The sequence below is a fragment of the Clupea harengus genome, chromosome 20 (genome assembly GCF_900700415.2).
Source record: "Clupea harengus chromosome 20, Ch_v2.0.2, whole genome shotgun sequence".
In the NCBI taxonomy this organism is placed as follows: Eukaryota; Metazoa; Chordata; class Actinopteri; order Clupeiformes; family Clupeidae; genus Clupea; species Clupea harengus.
In genome coordinates this window covers 5,864,045-5,882,072 of record NC_045171.1, presented here as the reverse complement: position 1 = coordinate 5,882,072, position 18,028 = coordinate 5,864,045, and the positions used below count along the sequence as shown (strand labels likewise).

General features: G+C 48.4%; 1 protein-coding gene across 4 annotated transcripts in view; it reads left to right on the top strand.

Moving 5' to 3' along the window:
- Positions 1-14,321, top strand: part of pcdh19 (protocadherin 19) — a 54,983-nt gene extending 40,662 nt beyond the window's left edge. For all 4 annotated transcript variants that reach the window (XM_031587023.2, XM_012840681.3, XM_031587022.2 and 1 more), the window contains exon 5: positions 12,988-14,321. In XM_031587023.2, coding sequence (XP_031442883.1) covers positions 12,988-13,574 — 587 coding nt within the window. In that variant the 3' untranslated portion in view covers positions 13,575-14,321. The remainder of the gene's footprint in view (positions 1-12,987) is intronic.
- Positions 14,322-18,028: the final 3,707 nt, after the last annotated feature.

The window sequence follows — 18,028 nt, the reverse complement described above, 5'->3', positions numbered from 1 at the left end:
CAGCAGTCAGCCCATCCTGAGCCCCAGTGCTGCAGCAGCACAGGCGGCCCTTATCCACGGGTAATGAGGGGCTCAAGGTAGAAACACAGAGAGAGGGGAGACTCAGTTCCTGCTCAAATGGCATCTAAATAAAGATACTGTATGGAACCTGGTGGAAGGCGAAGCTAGATCCTGATTTTTCTTTTTCTTTTTTGGAGGGGGTGGGGGGGGTGGGGTTGTATGTGTGTAAGGGGGGAAAGGTGTATAAAAAGAAAATAGGAGGAAAAAAAAGACAATTGTCTGCAACCAAAGGAGTACCTCACAAACAGAGGCGAAGCAGAACCTCCCTGTCAGTGTGACGAGGATGGGATCAGACAGGGCGACACAGGCTGCCAAGCCAGGAGGTGGGGGAGTAGAGGAGGCGAGCGCTTGCGAACACACACACACACACACACACACACACACACACACACACACACACACGACTCAACTCAGTCTCTCAAAGCAACTCCCACACTACCACCCCCTCATCCACTGCATCACCTGGCGGCTGGGGGTGGAGGAATGCGTGGTGTGGTGTAATGACAATGACCAGAGAGCGGCTCTGCAATGACCTGTGCAACCTCAATGGCCTGTGCAACAGAACACAGAATACAGTTCAGTTACAGTGGACAAACATGAACTCACAAACCGCTCCAGAGGTGTCTGATGTAGTGGTCATAGACCCTCAGATCACCGTGGATGCTACTCTCAAGCTCTAATGGAACACACCACACACTCCTAAAGCCAATACGCCTGAAGTTTTCTGTACCCTTAAGTGCCAAAGAGTGAATATTTCGTTGGAAATGTGATTGGCAGATTAAAATGAAGAATGAATCTGTGTGTGTGTGTGTGTGTGTGTGTGTGTGTGTGTGTGTGTCTCTGTGTGTGTGTGTGTGTGTGTGTCTCTGTGTGTGTGTGTCTCTGTGTGTGTGTGTGTGTGTGTCAGTCCTCTTTCTCATACATTCCCTGACACGCATTCTGGCTAAAGCTTCACAGCTGTTCCCTCCCCACAGAAAATATTCTGCTTTTATCTACTCCCTGTTCCCCTGTCCTCTTGCGGTCTCTTTTTATCATTTTCCATCCTTTTTTCTCTCGCTTCGTTATTCCCCTCCCGTCCCCATCACCTGTTTGCTCGCATTTACACTGGATTCCAACTCCTTCAGCACATACACTAGACATACCGTATTCTCTATCATCATCAAATCATTTGGAATGCAGATTTCCTGCACCTCGCGAGGAAACTACAGAGTTACATTTTCTCTGACTCTCTCTTACTCACTCTCTCTCTCTCTCTTTCTCTCTCTCTCTCTCTCTCTCTCTCTCTCTCTCTCTCTCTCTCTCACACACACACACACACACACACACACGCACACACACACAGACACACACTTACACTGGTATAACACACAGTCCTGATCCATAAAACATGGATGAAGGCAGATGTTAAGACATCTCGCTCACTTTTGTAATGGCCTCAGGAAAGAGCTGGAAGTGTCCGCCGCCTGTGTCCCGGGCCTGTGCAGCCTTAATCGTACGCAGCCCCTCGCCTCTCCGCCTCGCCTCGCCTCTCCTCTCTTCACCTCTCTCCGCCGGCGTGTCCTCAGTCACCTTGCTCCGATGAGCTCAGCCCGTTAAAATTCACCATTTCCAGCGAGACTATCTTCCCCCCACACAAAATGACCGCAGCCGGGCCAGATTATCACCTATTGATGAAAGATTAAAGACCCGGCAGAAGACGGGAGATCAGTCGAGGCCTGTGGATGCGGGGCGTCTCCCCCTACCTTGCCAGAAGGCATGTGTGACTGCGACTGATAAAGGCAGGCTGCAGTCGACCCCCCCCCCCCCCCCCCCCCACCCCCACCTCACCTCCCCAAACACATACAGCAAAAGAAAGCCTTTATGTGCAAATTTTTTCCTGCGTCAAAGCGGGGATATTCATCCGATGTTTATGCAACCTTTATATTCCCCCTGGAACAAACCAAGTCCCCTACACCCACCCCCCACCCCCTCCAAGTCTCTACTCAACTCCACATTCTTTGTAACGCCAATAGAATATTTATCCTCTCCATTTCCATGTCATTGTTTTTTGCCTTTTGAAGGTTTTCCATGAACGAGAACGGAATTCGATCAATTTGTTCTCCGTGGAGCCAATTAACCTTCATGATTTTAGGCTCTTGCCCGAACCCCTTTAAAAGGGAGGATAAAACATAATGGGGGAGGATGGCTGTTAAGTTTAACGGAAGACAGGGAAGTGATTGAAAATGGGCTTTTTAATGATGTTCCGCTCCTCATGCACCATCCATTAAAGTGAACCGCGGGTCGCTCCAAAGACGGTGGGGTGGAGGAGCAGGATGCAGGGACAGAGGGGGGAGGGAGGGAGGGGAGCGGCACTGCCGTGGCCTTTGAGATCCACATAGCCAAGAACCCACCCCACCCCCCAAAAGCACCGCGCCTCCCAACCCCCTCAGGGGTCACGGAAGGGTATGCGGAGAGAGGGGCCCCCGTCTTTCTTCTTTCATCAGTGCTCTTATCAGGCTCGACGATCATGGCAATAATGAAAAGCTCCAGAGAGGAGCACTCGTATTAGCACGACAATGGGGCCTAAAACAAAGAGAAACTTAATAAATCTCCAGCTGAACCCAGTGCGCCTCGCTCGCTCGGAACAGACGTCTAATTTAATATCCTGCCACAGGAGATGATTAGCTCATGTGACGTCGACTTCCTTAAGGACATGTCTTGCCCTTCTCAGATATTGTGCCAGCTCTTTGAAGATGGCTGATACAGACCACCCCCTCCCACCCAAATTACACATGTGCACACACCGCTATAGACACACACACACACACACACACACACACACACACACACACAGTCCTTACTTGAAATGCAGTGGGCGTAGTGAGGCTCTCCAGTCTGACACTTTGTGTTTATCGAATGCTGAGTTGTTTAAGATCTACACGGCCAAAAATATCATCCCTGGGAGGAATCCGTACCACACATGTGGCAGATATGTGACGAGGGGGGGGGGGGGGGGGGGGGTTGTGCGCGTAAGGTCAGGACGAACGCTGAGCGCAGGAGACCCGTCACTTTCGCTCGGCTCTGCCGCGCTTGCCCTGTCACATATAAGGGCATTTAATGTCACAGATCAGCATGCCACCAACAGTGGGCACCAGACACAGAGAATCCAATTACCAGCCCTCATGTTCTACGCTTTACTGAGACGCCCGCTCCCTCTCAAGCCGCTGGGAAGTTGCGTAACAATCGCACGATGTTTGTCTTCATCTGGTTGAACTGAGTGTCGTTGGGAGGCTTTTTTTTCGAGTGTGAAAAATCGAGAGGCAGAGAGAGAGAGAGAGAGCCCTGGTGTCTGGAGATGCCAAACTTTGTTGCCTGTTGAGAAGAAACTCTCACCCCTCCCTCTCAACCCCTTCTTAATCCACCCACTCACACCCATCCACCCAAACACACACACACACACACACACACACACACATAGAGAGAGACAGAGAGAGACACACACACAGGCACGGAAACCCACCACTTTTCCGTATCTTCCCCGGCCAACTTTTTTCTCTACTCCATCTTCTGGGTTTGACACCGGGCGGTTGTAGGAGCACCGCTGGTTCTGTTGCCCCAGCAGGAGGCCTGTCCGTCATGTTCACTGCGCCTCGCTGAAGCCTGAGCCGGCTCTCTTCCGGGGGATCAGCTCGCCGCACTGCGCTGGTCAGAGATAGAGAAGCGTGGGCCCTGACGTCTGACAGAGCAAGCCACCGCATTCAAACCCTCTCTCCAACACACACACACACACACACACACACACACACACACACACACACGACTGTCACCCTCTATTGGGACAACAGTCGATCGTTTTAAGTAAAGCTATGCAGAAGCAAACCAGCTTCGTGATGCTTCTTCCACCCGTCGTCGACCTACTTCCATGTGTTGCCTTAAGTTGCAGTGAAAGGGGACGTGAAAAAGAACAGCGGAAACCGTGCAAACTACAGTAGGAGGATAAAATTAAATGTGTGTGTGTGTGTGTGTGTGTGTGTGTTGGGGGTGTTTTAGAGGGAATGACAGTGGTAGTGGTGTGTGTGTGTGTGTGTGTGGGGTGGGGTGGGTAGCGGAGGCGGGGGGGGTCTATTGGAGGAATGCACAGGATCCTGCACCGAGATAAAACAGAATACAGAACACAAAAGCTGAGGCTGACACAGAATGAACATCCCTGAATGAGAAGGCACATCACATTAATTATGTAAGGTGCTCGGTGCTCGCTGCCGCGCGCTGGGAGAGGAAGTCTGGAGACGTTAGTATTCCGCTCCAGCCTTTGGGGCCCCAGCTGTTGAAGGAAGACACATTGATTTGTTGAGCTCAGGTTGCAGTGTGTCCAGGTGGGGTTTTTTGTGTCAGTCTTCAGCAGACAGGCACTTGGGCATTGGTTTCGTTGCGGCAGAATGCCACAAGCGCCTTGGAAAACCAGAGCAGGGGAAAAGACACACACACACACACACACACACACACACACACACTCACACACACACACAGTGTAAATGTATCACAATAAGAGTGTTGTAGAGGCCTGTAATGGATGATGACAGGTATATGTGTGGAGTATCAGGCTGTTATTTTGACAGACACAACATAAGACACAAAGAGCATAGCTACTGTCTGTAACGGGGAATACAGTAATACAGAGTCAATTCTCTCTAATGAGCTATCAGAAATCTAACCCCACAGTTTTTACATTGTTTACAAATATTTGTTTTCAACTAAAGACTGCACAGAGAAGCATGCCATAGTCTAGCAAGATTTTAGGCAGCCGGTTGACAGGCAAAAATAAAAACAAGTCCTACATGAAGCAAACCCGCATATCTATTTTTTTTGCCATCACTGCCCTGAAAAACACTTGAATTCCTTGGGTTGCATGCTGTTTGATCTTTTTTTCTTACAAATAGCATATAAATCCTTAATAGAGAAAGATCTCATAGGCTTGCCATGGCTAAGGCTGTTGCCTGGAAATTTTAGCAGGGTTCAGTGACTTCAGTGAATGTGCTTCTCACAGATCATTTCATCCTCTGCAGCCAATGAGCGCGTCCTCCAGCCAACAGTCCCTACCCCCCAACTACCCCTGCGCCTCTCTACCCCTTCCCCCATGCAACCACCCCCCAAAGCCCAGCTCGTCCCCTCGCAATGTAATTTACTGTCTGCTTCGTCCCTCTCGGTCCTCTCAGGCTCAAGGGTTTTAGCGAGCAAATTAGCGAGATAGCTCGGTCAAGCTTAAACACAGAAAACGCACAGTATTTGTTACAGTGTATTTAAAGATGTCCTCAACAAGGAATCACACAGGAAAGCAGGGGAAAGGGGAAAAATAAATAAATAAAAAAACATGCAGTCACAGTGCCCGGATAGGCTGGAGAGCTTTATGTGTGTGTGTGTGTGTATGTGTGTGTGTGCATGCCAATGTATGTGGCCGCTGTGGATGTGGGCTTTGTCAGGTTAATTTGAGGTCTGCCATTAGAAAGCTACTTGGGGCCTGGAGTGCCATGACAATAGCTTCCTCTGTGCTCTCCTCTCCCTCGACTAATGAGTGGGTCTGCGTTTCCTCAGACCCATGAAGGACAGAGGACTAAATCCTGTTTATGCCTTTTTCCCCATTCCCCTTCTTTTTTCTTCCTCTCAATACTCCTCCTTTCCTCGCCAAGGCCTCTTAGAGGTTGGTCTGACCCTGTGGAATCGCCCTACTGCTCGAGCACTGTGCAAGGCTGAGATAGGGGTATCTGGAGAGCCGTGCTGCGCTAGCTGGCTAGTGTGCTGCTACATGGTGGCAGTGGAGTGCTGCGTTATGCACTGTCTCCTCAGGAAGAGCCCAGTGCTTCTCCACGGCCCAGTACCCTAAAGGTGGTTGTGAGGCGTGACAGTGGTTTGGCCCCCTTTTATGGCATTTTTGAGTGGATACACTACAGCCCAGACTGTGCAGCATGACCGCTAGCCCATCGATTATCGATTGCTAATTTACTGATTAATGATCACCTGCCAGTGGTTGCCTTCTAAATCATGTCTATTTTTTATATGCGCTTTTATTGGTTGTGTTGTTAACGTCCCAAAAGTGCAATATTGAAAACAAGCTTGTGTTTGCCCTGTTGCCACGCGTACTTAAAAAAAGCGACCCGAGACATAAGCTGCCAAGTCATGATGGAGTGTGAAGAGGTGTCGTGCTGAGAAATAGAATTAGTACCAGGGCTTGGACGGCCGCACACACACACACACACACACCAGCGCATGTCATCATAACTGTGAGCCACGCTCATTATCAGAGCATCAAGCCATCCACTGGCCTGCACATCCTCCCTCTGAAAAACAGCGCTCGCCACGATGACAAAGTGATTTATAAAACAGCATCGCCGAGGCGTTTGTTTTTTTCCCCCTCCCTCTGTGCTGTTACACAGCTGTTAAACAGATGCTGTTTGTACCAATTTAAAAGCTACTGCATTGTTTGTCAACACCAGTTTAGGGATTCATTCTTTAGCCCCAGCTCCTGCCACGAGAAGCGTGCAGGAGCGGAGACTGCTAGGCAGTCAGGGCAAGAGGAAGGGTGGGGTAAGGGGGGTTGTAGGGGTAACATACGCCACACTTGGCAATGATTTACTATTGCCTTTTAAAGTAATTTATGAAAGCAACGTCGCTGAAAGAGGAGAAGAAAAATTAGGACGGCAGGTTGCTGGCCCCCGAACTAACTTGGGCCGTCAGCTAGCGTCGAGCGGCGAGGAATCACCACGCAGCTTTTACCGAAGTGACTTAACTGTCAGACACACTCACCGCCACTCGGCGGGACTAGATTGTGAATCACATCCTGATAAATTGACTGGTACTAATGCTAAGAAATGGAAGCGGCTCTGCCAGAGCTCCCCTGACTTGCCAACCAAACGACAGCCCTAACAAGGCCACGCGACGAGAGTCATTTCCTCAATAATTAATATCGGGAGCACATGGAGGAGAGGAGGGGGGGGGGGGTTGAGGGGGGGAGCCGGGGGTTGGCGGGGGGGGGGGGGGGGGGGCCTTGGAGGTTCACTCACCCAAAAAAAGCTTCTTCCGTCTCTAAAAAATGACTGCTTTTTACGGAGGAAACAGTGAGTAGAAAAGACAGATTTGAATGAATGAAAGACAGAAGGGAAATATGGTCGCTGAAGGGTGGAAAGAAAGAGTGTGGGAAGAAAGGAAGGAAGGAAGGAAGGAAGGAAGGAATGGGATGAGGAAAGGAGGGAAACAGAGCTGGAGGAGCAGAGAAGGAAAGGAGAGGAGGGGAAGGGGAAAGGAGAGGAGAGGAGAGGAGGGGAAGGGGAAAGGGCTGCTCCCTGCACTGCATGCCGAGCAGTGGGCCGTGTGGCTCTACTAGGGTGCCCCTCTACTGTTTGTAAAAACAAGCCCATCACACTCCATCTTGCGCTCCTCCCGCGGGGCTCAGGGCTCCGGGCTGATTTATGAGGGAGAGGCCGGGGCTCGCCTGCTCGGGATGACAGCAGCACTTGGGCTCTCCCTCGTGGGCAGCTGTGGAGGAAGCCGGGGCCAGCTCTGCCGGCGGAGGGCTGCAGCTGCCGCCGGTGTTAGGGGAGCGACACCGGGCTTGTGTGCTGACCCGTTTGTCTGGATGGAAGGGGGATAGAAAGACCGTCGAGACCTTCCAGGGGACCTTTAGATGTTGCATTCGACTCGTCGAGGTTGTTCCTTATTTGTTTCCCCCCTTTTTTAAAGGTGATCTTAGTACACTGGAGAGCAGGTCTGAGAAGACAAGAACAATACCATACACGGGAAGATATAAGCAAAAATACAACGTCCTCGAAGTTTACAAGCAATGTGCCTCCATTTCTAAACCGAGGCTGGGTACCAAAAGCTGGCTTTTCAGTGGCAGCGGAATCCATCTCTCGAGACTGACCTTCTGCAGTCTGTCCTTAAAAGGGTCAAAGGGATTAATGTTCCATCCACCCCTCACTCATTCATTGCTTGTTCCAACCCATCCTCACGCCGCTCGCTGAAAAGAACGGAGCAGAGAGTGCCGGCTGTGGTGCTTGCCTCTCCCCCTCCTCGGTCCTAATCTTTTTCCCAGTGGTTGACTCCAGTATCATTTCATCAATTGGATTCCATTTGGTGGAGAGTTACCAAAAAAAAGAAAAAAAAAACCCAGACACAACCAGCCCAGAAGCAAGAGAAATGATGACAATACTAATGCTGTTTGTTGCTGAACAAAATCAAATGTTTGGGCTTCATTGAACAATTTACAGTATGCCTCACTCTCACTGTTATGTTTGCCGGTCTGCAACAGCGAGATATAATTAGAAAACGAGGTGATCCTTAAAAGCTTTTCTTTTTCCTGAACAGTAGCTGCAGATATGAGTGGAATTCATGCGTTAGCATGTGCCTGCTCTCATTCAAATGCATTTGCAATAGCTATAATTGCTATACAAGGTTCAGGTCAAAGTGTAAGCACAGCTATGCATGCAGGGTGAAAGCGCGGCTGCCCAGTTTATGGATGTTGAGCAGTGTAACAGCATAATTCATATTATGTAAAGCTGACATTTTTTATTTTTAAGCACAGATTTGTAAGCACTTATCAACAACTGCAAGGCCCCAATGATTTCAGAGCCTCGTGAAAGCTTGTCAAATCAGCCACGCTGTGGTACTGCGGCATTTTAGGACTCTGTCCACGAATCCACATGAAAGGCTCTTCCCAGTCTCTCTTAGAGAGCGAGCTCGTCTGTTAACCAGCATAAGACTACACTGCCTTCGCTCTACAGGATTACATCACCATGGTGAACCTGGAGGTTTGTCTTTGTCTTTTTTGGAGGCAAAACATAGTCTGTTTTCCAAGCAGGAGCACGTCGGCTGCCAAATGGGATGAAAAGACTGGCAAACGCTCAGAGAGTTTTGGAATCATCTTGTTTCCCTTTGAATGAAAAGCTATTCCTTTTCACTGTTTTGGAGAGGGGGGGGGGAGGAGGGTTGTAGGTCCAGCCTTTCAATGATTTGTTCCATTTAGACCCATTTAGGACAACAAACAACATCTACAGGTGTACACAGCTGTGTGGCGGTTCAAGAGGCCACACAATGCAATGAGGATGTGTGTATCGATGTCAGTCTTTCCTGAAAGCCTGTATCATTTCCGTTTCCCTCACCTCCCTCCCGCCTTCCCCCCATAACCTTGTGACTTTTCCGTTTGCTTTGATTGTGTTGGTGAAGTGTGCCTCACTCTGGCGCGCTTTATACAAAACCTGCAACCTGCACATGAGCAGGAAATGGAGAGTGAAGGGAAGCAGGTGAATTCCCAGCCCTCCGGGGCAGAACTCCATGCGGTGTTATTCCAGGTAACTACAAGCAAAGAACATGGCGAGAGCTGTCAGGAGGATTCGGCTCCTGCATTTGAAGTGGCAATATTTATTATTCCTTGGCACCGCGGAAGCAATGCAAAGGCGCGTCTATCTGGGCATACATATTTAAAATGCTCCCCAACGTCTCTCCATTCTTTCATCCTGGCAAATTCCGAATTAAAAAAGAAAAAAAGAAAAAAAAAAACATTTCCGATTTGTCAGCAGGACCCAGGGACTGTGGGATGCTCCCGTTTCTTTTTACACCATTAAACTTTACTTCAGTTTCTGAATCTGGAGCAGTAGGGGGAAAAAGCTAGGCAGTCACCACCACCACCACCTGCTGATGTAGTGCTGCGTAATTAATAGGTATTAAATCCGAGATAGGAAATGTTCCCACTGATAAAACTGCTCAGTGCTGTATTTTAAGTCTTTTCCCGGAACTGATTGGCAAGCTTATTTTCCTGATGACTTTGAGCAGTCATTCGCAGCGGGGGAGCCGTCACTAGACCCTGCTTTCTGGTTGGATCATTAGAAAAAAAGGAAAAATAACATCAAATCGGCAGCACTGAATGTCAGCCGCCGGGCTTTTTCACACTTCCCCGGAAAAAGACGGAAAAGAGTTTTTTTTTTGTCCTCATATTTTTTTTTTCTTCCCGTTCGGTGGTTGGCTTTCTTTTCTTTTTTTTTCCTCTTTTTTTTTCATTCATTACAATTTGTTGTATAGTTGCTGGGGACCTTTGAGTGAAACATCTGTGGGCTATGTGGATGGTGCCCTGGCAGGAAGTGAGAACCGCACTGCTGATGGCGTCCTGCTTTTCAAAACGATGCAATTTACGATAGAATAGCTCCCCAGGGGACCCTGAAAGAAGAGGGGGGAAAAAAGAAAAGAAAAAAAAAGCATATTCAGTGTATGTGCGTGTCCCTCTGTATGACGGGAGAGAGAGAGAGAGTTTTGTAAATGTCTGTCTGTATTCAGACCATTCCCGGCACTTGAAGAAAAAATATGATTTGAATTTGTTTAGTGCTGCATTATTGGTGCCCAGGATGCAGATTCATCCTCCACTGTAAGTGTGTGAGCATAGCCGGGGGTTGGAAACGAGGAGTGGTGGGTGTTGTGGGGGAGTGGAGGCTGGTTGCTCGTTTTGATATGGGAATTCTCAGAGAGCTAACGGCGCTATAGCAGGTGCGCTAGCCAGCCTCTGCCATGTTAGGGACAATGGTAAGGCTCACTCTTGTTGCCATGGTGATAACATTGACTTTTGGTGATGAAAAGCCCTTTCAAGATGGGGACTTGTGTGTGCTCTGAGGGCTGGTAATTACGGGCTAAATTTTAGCCACTTCAGCCACCGCAGTCGATCCGGAGCTTTATTTTCCATTCCATTTTTCTCCATTCTCACTGGTACATGTGAAGGAAAATGTTCCATCAGTTATGTGTGTGTGTGTGTGTGTGTGTGTGTGTGTGTGTGTATGTATGTGTATGTGTGTGTGTATGTGTGTATGTGTGTGTGTGTGTATGTGTGTGTGTGTGTATGTGTGTGTGTGTGTGTGTGTATGTGTATGTGTGTGTGTGTGTGTGTGTGTGTGTGTGTATGTGTATGTGTGTGTATGTGTGTGTGTATGTGTGTGTGTGTGTGTGTGTATGTGTGTGTGTGTGTGTGTGTGTGTGTATGTGTGTGTGTGTGTATGTGTATGTGTGTGTATGTGTGTGTGTGTGTATGTGTGTGTGTATGTATGTGTGTGTGTGTGTATGTGTATGTGTGTGGTTTAATCCCTCATCTCCCCTATTCTCACATGCACCACGCAAACCACACATTGAGAGCCCACAGGAATAGCTTTTGCCACATTTCTTCAAGATGAAGCTTCCCATGATGTGAAGTTGATGTCTGTCAAGCATGGGCTATCGTCACCCAATGCTGCTGCTGCTGCTGCTGCTGCTGATGCTGCAACTGCCTCCCCATGGCTGTGAGCAAGGCTCTCACGCCCTCGCATCTGCCAGAGTGGAGCTGAAATAGCCTCCCTCCCTCACCCACCCTTACACGTCCCCCACCCCTCACCCTACCCACCGCGTCAACTTCAACCGCCCATCCGTCAATCTTCCCCGATCACGCTTTAAAGAAGACAGCTCGGGCAGGGCCGTCACGGGAATGCGCGCTTCCAATCTTTAAATATCGATCGGGAGCCCAAAGCCGAGGTGCCCTCTCGAGGTTCAGAGAGGTAAAAGGGGGGAAAACAGATAATTAGTGATTTTTAATTGGCCAATCTGTCAGGCCTTGGGGATGCTGGTTGCTGGACGCAAACTCGAAAGCAGGCGGAGGTAGTCAATGGAAATCCTCATCACTGACTTGTCTGGTCACCTTCGACGTCCGTCACGTCATGACAGCACCATGGACCTGTCCGCAGGGTCAGGTAGAATGTTCTAGAAAAATGTTCTTCTTATACTGCATAGGCCACAGTGGTAAACACCCATCCCTGTATTGTGGTCTCAGATAATCTAGGCCATTTGTCCTAGGGTATCATAATTACAGGCTTGCCTTTGTCTTGAAACAATTCAGCCATGTGGGCTTCCATATCTGTGCAATATGTTGGTAAGAAGTCGGCATGTGTTTTGTTGAGTGAGGTCTGCTCTCGGAGAGGCTAAGCCAACGCTGTTTGTTGATTATTTGGGGAAGCATTTGTGCATCCTGAGTGCCCTTGGTGAGTTATCTGTCCAGATGGCCAATGATAAAATATGTATGGATTCAAAAGTGGCGGCTTGAAAGAGCAACTCTAGCTGGCTGGTGGGAAACAAATCGAGAAAAAAAAATCCTTTTGAAAATTAGAAAGCAGCAAAACGGAAAAAAAGAGCCTCCTCATCTTGAGCGAAGGTGAGAGAGAAAGGGAAAGATCAGCTTTTGTGTGGAGATTCAAAACAAAATCATCTTGAAAGACACCCCACCCCCCCCAACACAACAAAGCGTTTCACACCAATAATAAAGGCTCAAACATATATTTTCCCCCCTAACTAAAGCTATAAATATTATTACATTTATAACAGTCAGAGTTTGACGAAACCGTCGACCACACAAGGGCTTCTCTAGTGTTTCTGCCTGTCGCCTAGCTGACGGCTCTGTTTAAACTAGCCCTTCATCTCAACCCGACTATAAAAACCAAGTATGCATGAGCTTGGAATGGACTTTTGATTCGAACTGCCCCCCCTTTAAATTGCTGTTACAGAAGTTCTTCCGACCTCTGCCTCCGTGTGAAGTCAAAGTAATAAGTCTAAAGGAGCCAGAGAGAGGCTGTGAGGAGGCTGTGAGGAGCATCACACATGAAAGTAGAAAATGGAAGTTTGGGGCGGGGGGGGTGGGGGTAGAAGTAGTGTGTGGGGGATAAAGCAAGGCTGTTCATGTTGCCACAGTCTTTGGCTCTTTTACCCCCGCGTACAGCACTGACATGTACGCAGGAGATGAAAGCGCCATGACAAACCATGGTGAAACCCATGAAAAGAGAGCGCAAATGAGTCTAAGCTGGGGAATTGGGCCAGTTTAAAGAGGCAAATTTAACAGCTCCCTCTTTTTTCTTCTCCCCTCCCCCCCCCTGCCCTCTCTCTCTCTCTCTCTATCCGCAGACCCTTCTGAAGGCTTCCACTGCCAGGATGAATGCCGCATCCTCGGCCACTCGGACCGCTGCTGGATGCCTCGGGTTCCGGCCCGCGTCAAGTCCCCCGAGCACGGGCGCAACGTCATCGCCATCGAGGCGCCCACCATGGAGGTGCCCCACTACGAGACCTGCGGCACGGCCAAAAGGACTTTTGCCACCTTCGGGAAGGACGGCTCGGACGAGGCGGACAGGGCCGAGCTGAAGGGCAAGCGAGGGGCAGGGTGCGACCAGCTGGTGTGCAGCCCCAAGGCCAACGGCTGCGCGGCGGGCCCCGTGCGCGAGGCCGGCAACGGGCGCGAGAACGTCAGCCCCATCACGTCCCCCGTGCACCTGAAGAGCCCGGTGGCCAAGGCGCAGCCGCAGTCGCAGCCCATGCCGCCGTCCGGCTACAGCACGCTGAAGTGCCGCGACGCCGAGCGCATCGCCAACCACAGCCTGCTGCGGCAGCCCGAGGGCAAGGACAGTGAGCCGGCCATGCGGGAGATCAACGTCCTGCAGGACGCCCGCGACAAGGAATCCCCCGGCAGCAAGCGCCTGAAGGACATCGTGCTCTAACCCTTCAGAGCTGCTCCCCCAGACCTCCTTCTTCTCCTCCATGGATAGTGCTCCCGTCCTCTCTCCCTCACCACCGCCGCCGCTGCCACACACACACACACACACGAGCGCACACGAGACAGTCTGTGTGTGTGTGAGCGTGTGTGTGCGCACACAAGAGAGAGTAGGGGGGGGGAAATAAACAACTCTGGAGGTAAACGAGAGGACACACGTCTGCAGCAAAGCATTCCCTACAGCGGCAACGCAAATGGACCAGGGTGACGAGAGAAGGAGAGAGGGAAGGAGAGAGGGAGAGGGAGAGAGCTAACGATGGGAAGATGTGCAGAGCTGAAAGTGTGTGCTTCAAAGGCCGTCGTCGTGGCTTCCTAGTAATGGCAGTAGCTACTTGTGTTTTTTATTTTTTTTTGTGTTTAATGTTTTTTTTTGTGCGTTTAATGTTATTTTTTAAAATATCACAGCTTGGTGGTGAACAGATAGAGGGCTTATCGTGTACTGTGTGACATGCCCCTTGCCCTCTGCTTACCTCTACATCCGCCATGGAAGGGACTCGGCAAGGACTTGTGTGGGGATACTGTTTTTGACTGCTTTGAGCACAGTCATGCCTTTTAAGACTTTGAAGTACTACTTTCTGATAATGCCTTTTTGGTACGCAGTTTGCTTCGGCTGCCAAATCACTCTTCTTCGCTTCTGGGTTCTGAAGAACTTTGTGTTGGAACGCAACAGATGGGGGTTTGGGGGGGGGGGGGGGGGGGGGGGGGGGGGGGGCTGGCAACACACACTTGCTGGATTTTTACCCCCACAGCAGAGAAGCACGAGCGCCATTGTGCTCCGCTACGCTCCTCGGTTAAGATGGGAAAAGAAAAAAGAAACGCTCCCCTCGCCTATCTCATTTCCTTTTTTTCCCCTCTTTCTGACTTTCTCATTTGGCCGATAAGACAGCCCCCCTATCCCTGCGTTTTCCCTAAAGACATTCCAGTATCAGTAACTGTGAGGTCTTTACAGTATTTATTTTCTATCACTGATGGAGCTAAATGAACTTCCAGTATCAGCTGCCTGATTTCCCCGTGAGGACTGACAGAGGAAGACAGATCCCTCCAACCTTAACGGAGAAATATACATATATATATATATATAGAACAAAAAAGAAAACGGACTCATTGTTTTGAATTCTCCTGTGCCCTTTCTTGATTGTAGCCGGTGGAGCGCAGATTACTAGAACCTTGTGCTCTGGTCTTGTACTTTTTTGGAATTTTGACTATGGGGCTAGGATAGAAGGGGTCGTCACTACGTCTTGCTATGTGAAACTCTGTATAGGGTTTACTCTTATCATTTTTAATAACCTGTTGTTATGTGACAATCCCTTTAATGTTTTGTTGCAAGAGTTAAAAAAAATAAACATTGGTGTTCAACTAAAGCTAAAGTAGCGTTTGTTACACAAACACAAAAGGAAAAAAAAGATATATGCCAAAATATATTTTATAAATAATTTAAAATGTATAATGAGAATATTTAATGCTGTGTAGTTATTTTATCAGTAAGTTATACTTGAAATTAACTGGCTTTTCTTTTTTTCCCCTTTTATTATTTTTGGCTTTTTATTGATTATGATTTTTCAATTGAACTTGGATTTTTGTTCACTGTGTTTCCCCTGGCAACTGTTGATTGCAGTCTACCTTGTTGTAAAGAGTTTCTTATTGGTCAGTTCTTGTGCCATCAAGTTTCTGTGTGGGCAATATAGAAAAAAAAGACAAAAAAAAAAAAAACAATTTCAGCACCAACAGTAGTGTGTCAGTTCAATGAGCTTCGAGTGAGATAGCAAAAGAAACCAAAAAATAATGGCAAAACTGAATCCTTACCGATAGCAGGTCGTTGTTTAATCTTAATATTTAAGTAACACGAAGGGTAAAGCTTGCTCTTGTTTGAGGTAGCAAAGCTATTCCATCCATATCTGGGCGACTGTTTTGAGGACGTCTTCATCCTGACCTCCTCATCTTCTAGCTCACTCTCAGCAGTATGGAGTAGGGCAGAAGAAGGCCAGGTGGAAGTGGTGACTTGATGCAAACTTGCTTTGCTTTTACCACGAGTGTCACCCTATGTTCCCACCACTCAACGCATTTTAATCAAACGGGTGATCGAATGTTGTGAACGGCAAGGCAAAGCAACACTGGCACGGAGCGTGATGGGATGGAGACTTTGAGTTGACCTGAAGGCCTTTTAAGAACCGTATTGCAAAAAAAAATCAGTGCCCGTTCGCGGGTTTTCTCGGTTGCTTTGCAATATCCTTTTTTTTAATTATTATTATTTTTAAATAATGTGGAAACAACAAATGGGAAAACAAGGATTAAATGCATACATTTGAAATAGGTCGTGTAGCTGAATGTTTTTGCTGGTCTCACCAACAGCTTCTGGCAACATGAAAATCGGAATAATCACTGAATGTATACAGCAGCTTATTAAACTATTAAATGTTCTCCACCTTGCCTCCTTGTGTTTCTGAGCATACGAGCATGGGTGCTCTCCATCACACACTTTAATATGCCATCAAATGCTTCCTAATGAAATATAACCACACTGACAAGAGAGGGAGAAGAGAGTACATCAGCATTGTTGTAAATTAATGAGCATGACCCAGGCTCGGCATATTGCAATTATCCATTTTAAATGATCTTTTGTCTTGCCATAATTCATTAAAATCTATAATGTGATCTGAATATCTGCTGAAAACCCCGTCCTTTGAAATAGCACGATAATGTGCATGGCAGTCACTATTATATCTATTCTGATAAAGTGCAAATGAACAGTCCCTCAACAGCAGGTCTCTCAGCTGCCATTAGAATTCCAGGCAGGATCTGCAGGCTCCAGCAACATTGGGATGCTGTGACACAGGTTTAGATCCTCTGGCTGACTAAGTCCATGAACAAAGAGAGAGAGAGAGGGACTGAAGAGACAGCGAAAGCCACAAAGAGGGGCGTTATTTTGCCAAAACTGCGTCTTCACTGTGGACTTACTGTGAAAAGGAGTTAGACTTTTCTTTAGGAATTAGTCTTTAGTAGATTCACCCAATGAGGGCCATTTGTGTTTTGATTGTAAATATTGCGTTGCGTGACCCTCTTCACCGATGAAATGTGATACCAAAATAAGTCAAAAATAGATACGTGTGATCAATCAAGTGGTAAGGTGACCCAACCTCCAGGGACAGCACACGGAGAATCTTAAACATCTGGCCATGATTGATGTCTTGATTTGCGACGCGACTCGCTTGATTGATTGGGTGGTCATGTCTGCTGCTTGGCTTTTGATCTTAAGAGCTGCAAAGTCGGTTAACGGCTGCAATGGAGTTCGATCAAAAGGAGGCAAAAACAAAACAGAAAAAAAACACCCGACCCTTGCCACTTCTTCATTTTCATTCTGTGGACTACTTGCCCCGTACTACCCCCCCCCCCCCCCCCCCCCCCAGCACCACCACCTGCACCCCCCACAGGTTGCCTTAGAGCAGAGTGTTGCTCCAGTGGGAGATTGCAGCTCTGATAGGAGCACACTGTGCAGGGGAAGAGAGAGGCCCAGCAGGGAGGGTAAACAGCTGCCACACAGCTGCCCACCCTGATCAGCCAGGGGGCCCCAGTTTTTATTCCTCAAATTAATCTGCCATTGCGTCTGCCCTCTGGTTGAGCAAACATGAAAGTTGGTTCTCGCCATTAATCTATTAGGAAGACTGCTCTCTCTCTCTCTCTCTCTGCCGCCGCTCCCCCCCCCCCCCCCCCCGCTCAGTCAGTCCACAGTAGCTCAGCCTAAGAGAATGACTCATGTTGCTATAATAGAGTTTAGGGCCCTGAGGCTCCTGTAGCACAGCGCTAGCTAGCACAACCTCAGGCGCCGAGTTCTTTAAGGTCAAAACACTCGCCTTAAAGAGTCTTCCCCCGACCCTCCTCACACTCATCATTAGCACTGCAAACAAACTGCACCGGGTGTAACAAGTTCATTTCACTTCCCCTCCTTGTGGAAGCTGTGTGAGTGTGTGAGTGTGTGTGTGTGTGTGTGTGTGTGTGTGTGTGTGTGTGTGTGTTTCTCGCTCCTCGCCACTGTTACAACAGTCTCAACTGCTTTGGGCGTCGCACTGGAATGCACGACATCTCCAAATGAGAGCCGTCTGCTGATGTTTAATTACTTCTGATTCCCGTTGGTCAGGGTGAATTCTCCCCATCACCATGAGATTTATATCAAAGGTTACCAGGACACGCGTCCTATTAATGTCCTATTAATGTTTCAATTATCATTTTGCAGAATGGTAAAAGGAGAATCAGAGAACAATTAAAATGATTTATTTCTGACACAGACATGCAAGTAAAAGAGCAGGGGTGAGGGAGAGCGGGAGGGGGGAGGGGGGTAGGAGTGAGTAGGGTCTTACGCCGTTCCAATATAAAACAGTTTGTACCTTGTCCTTCTCAGTGTGCCTA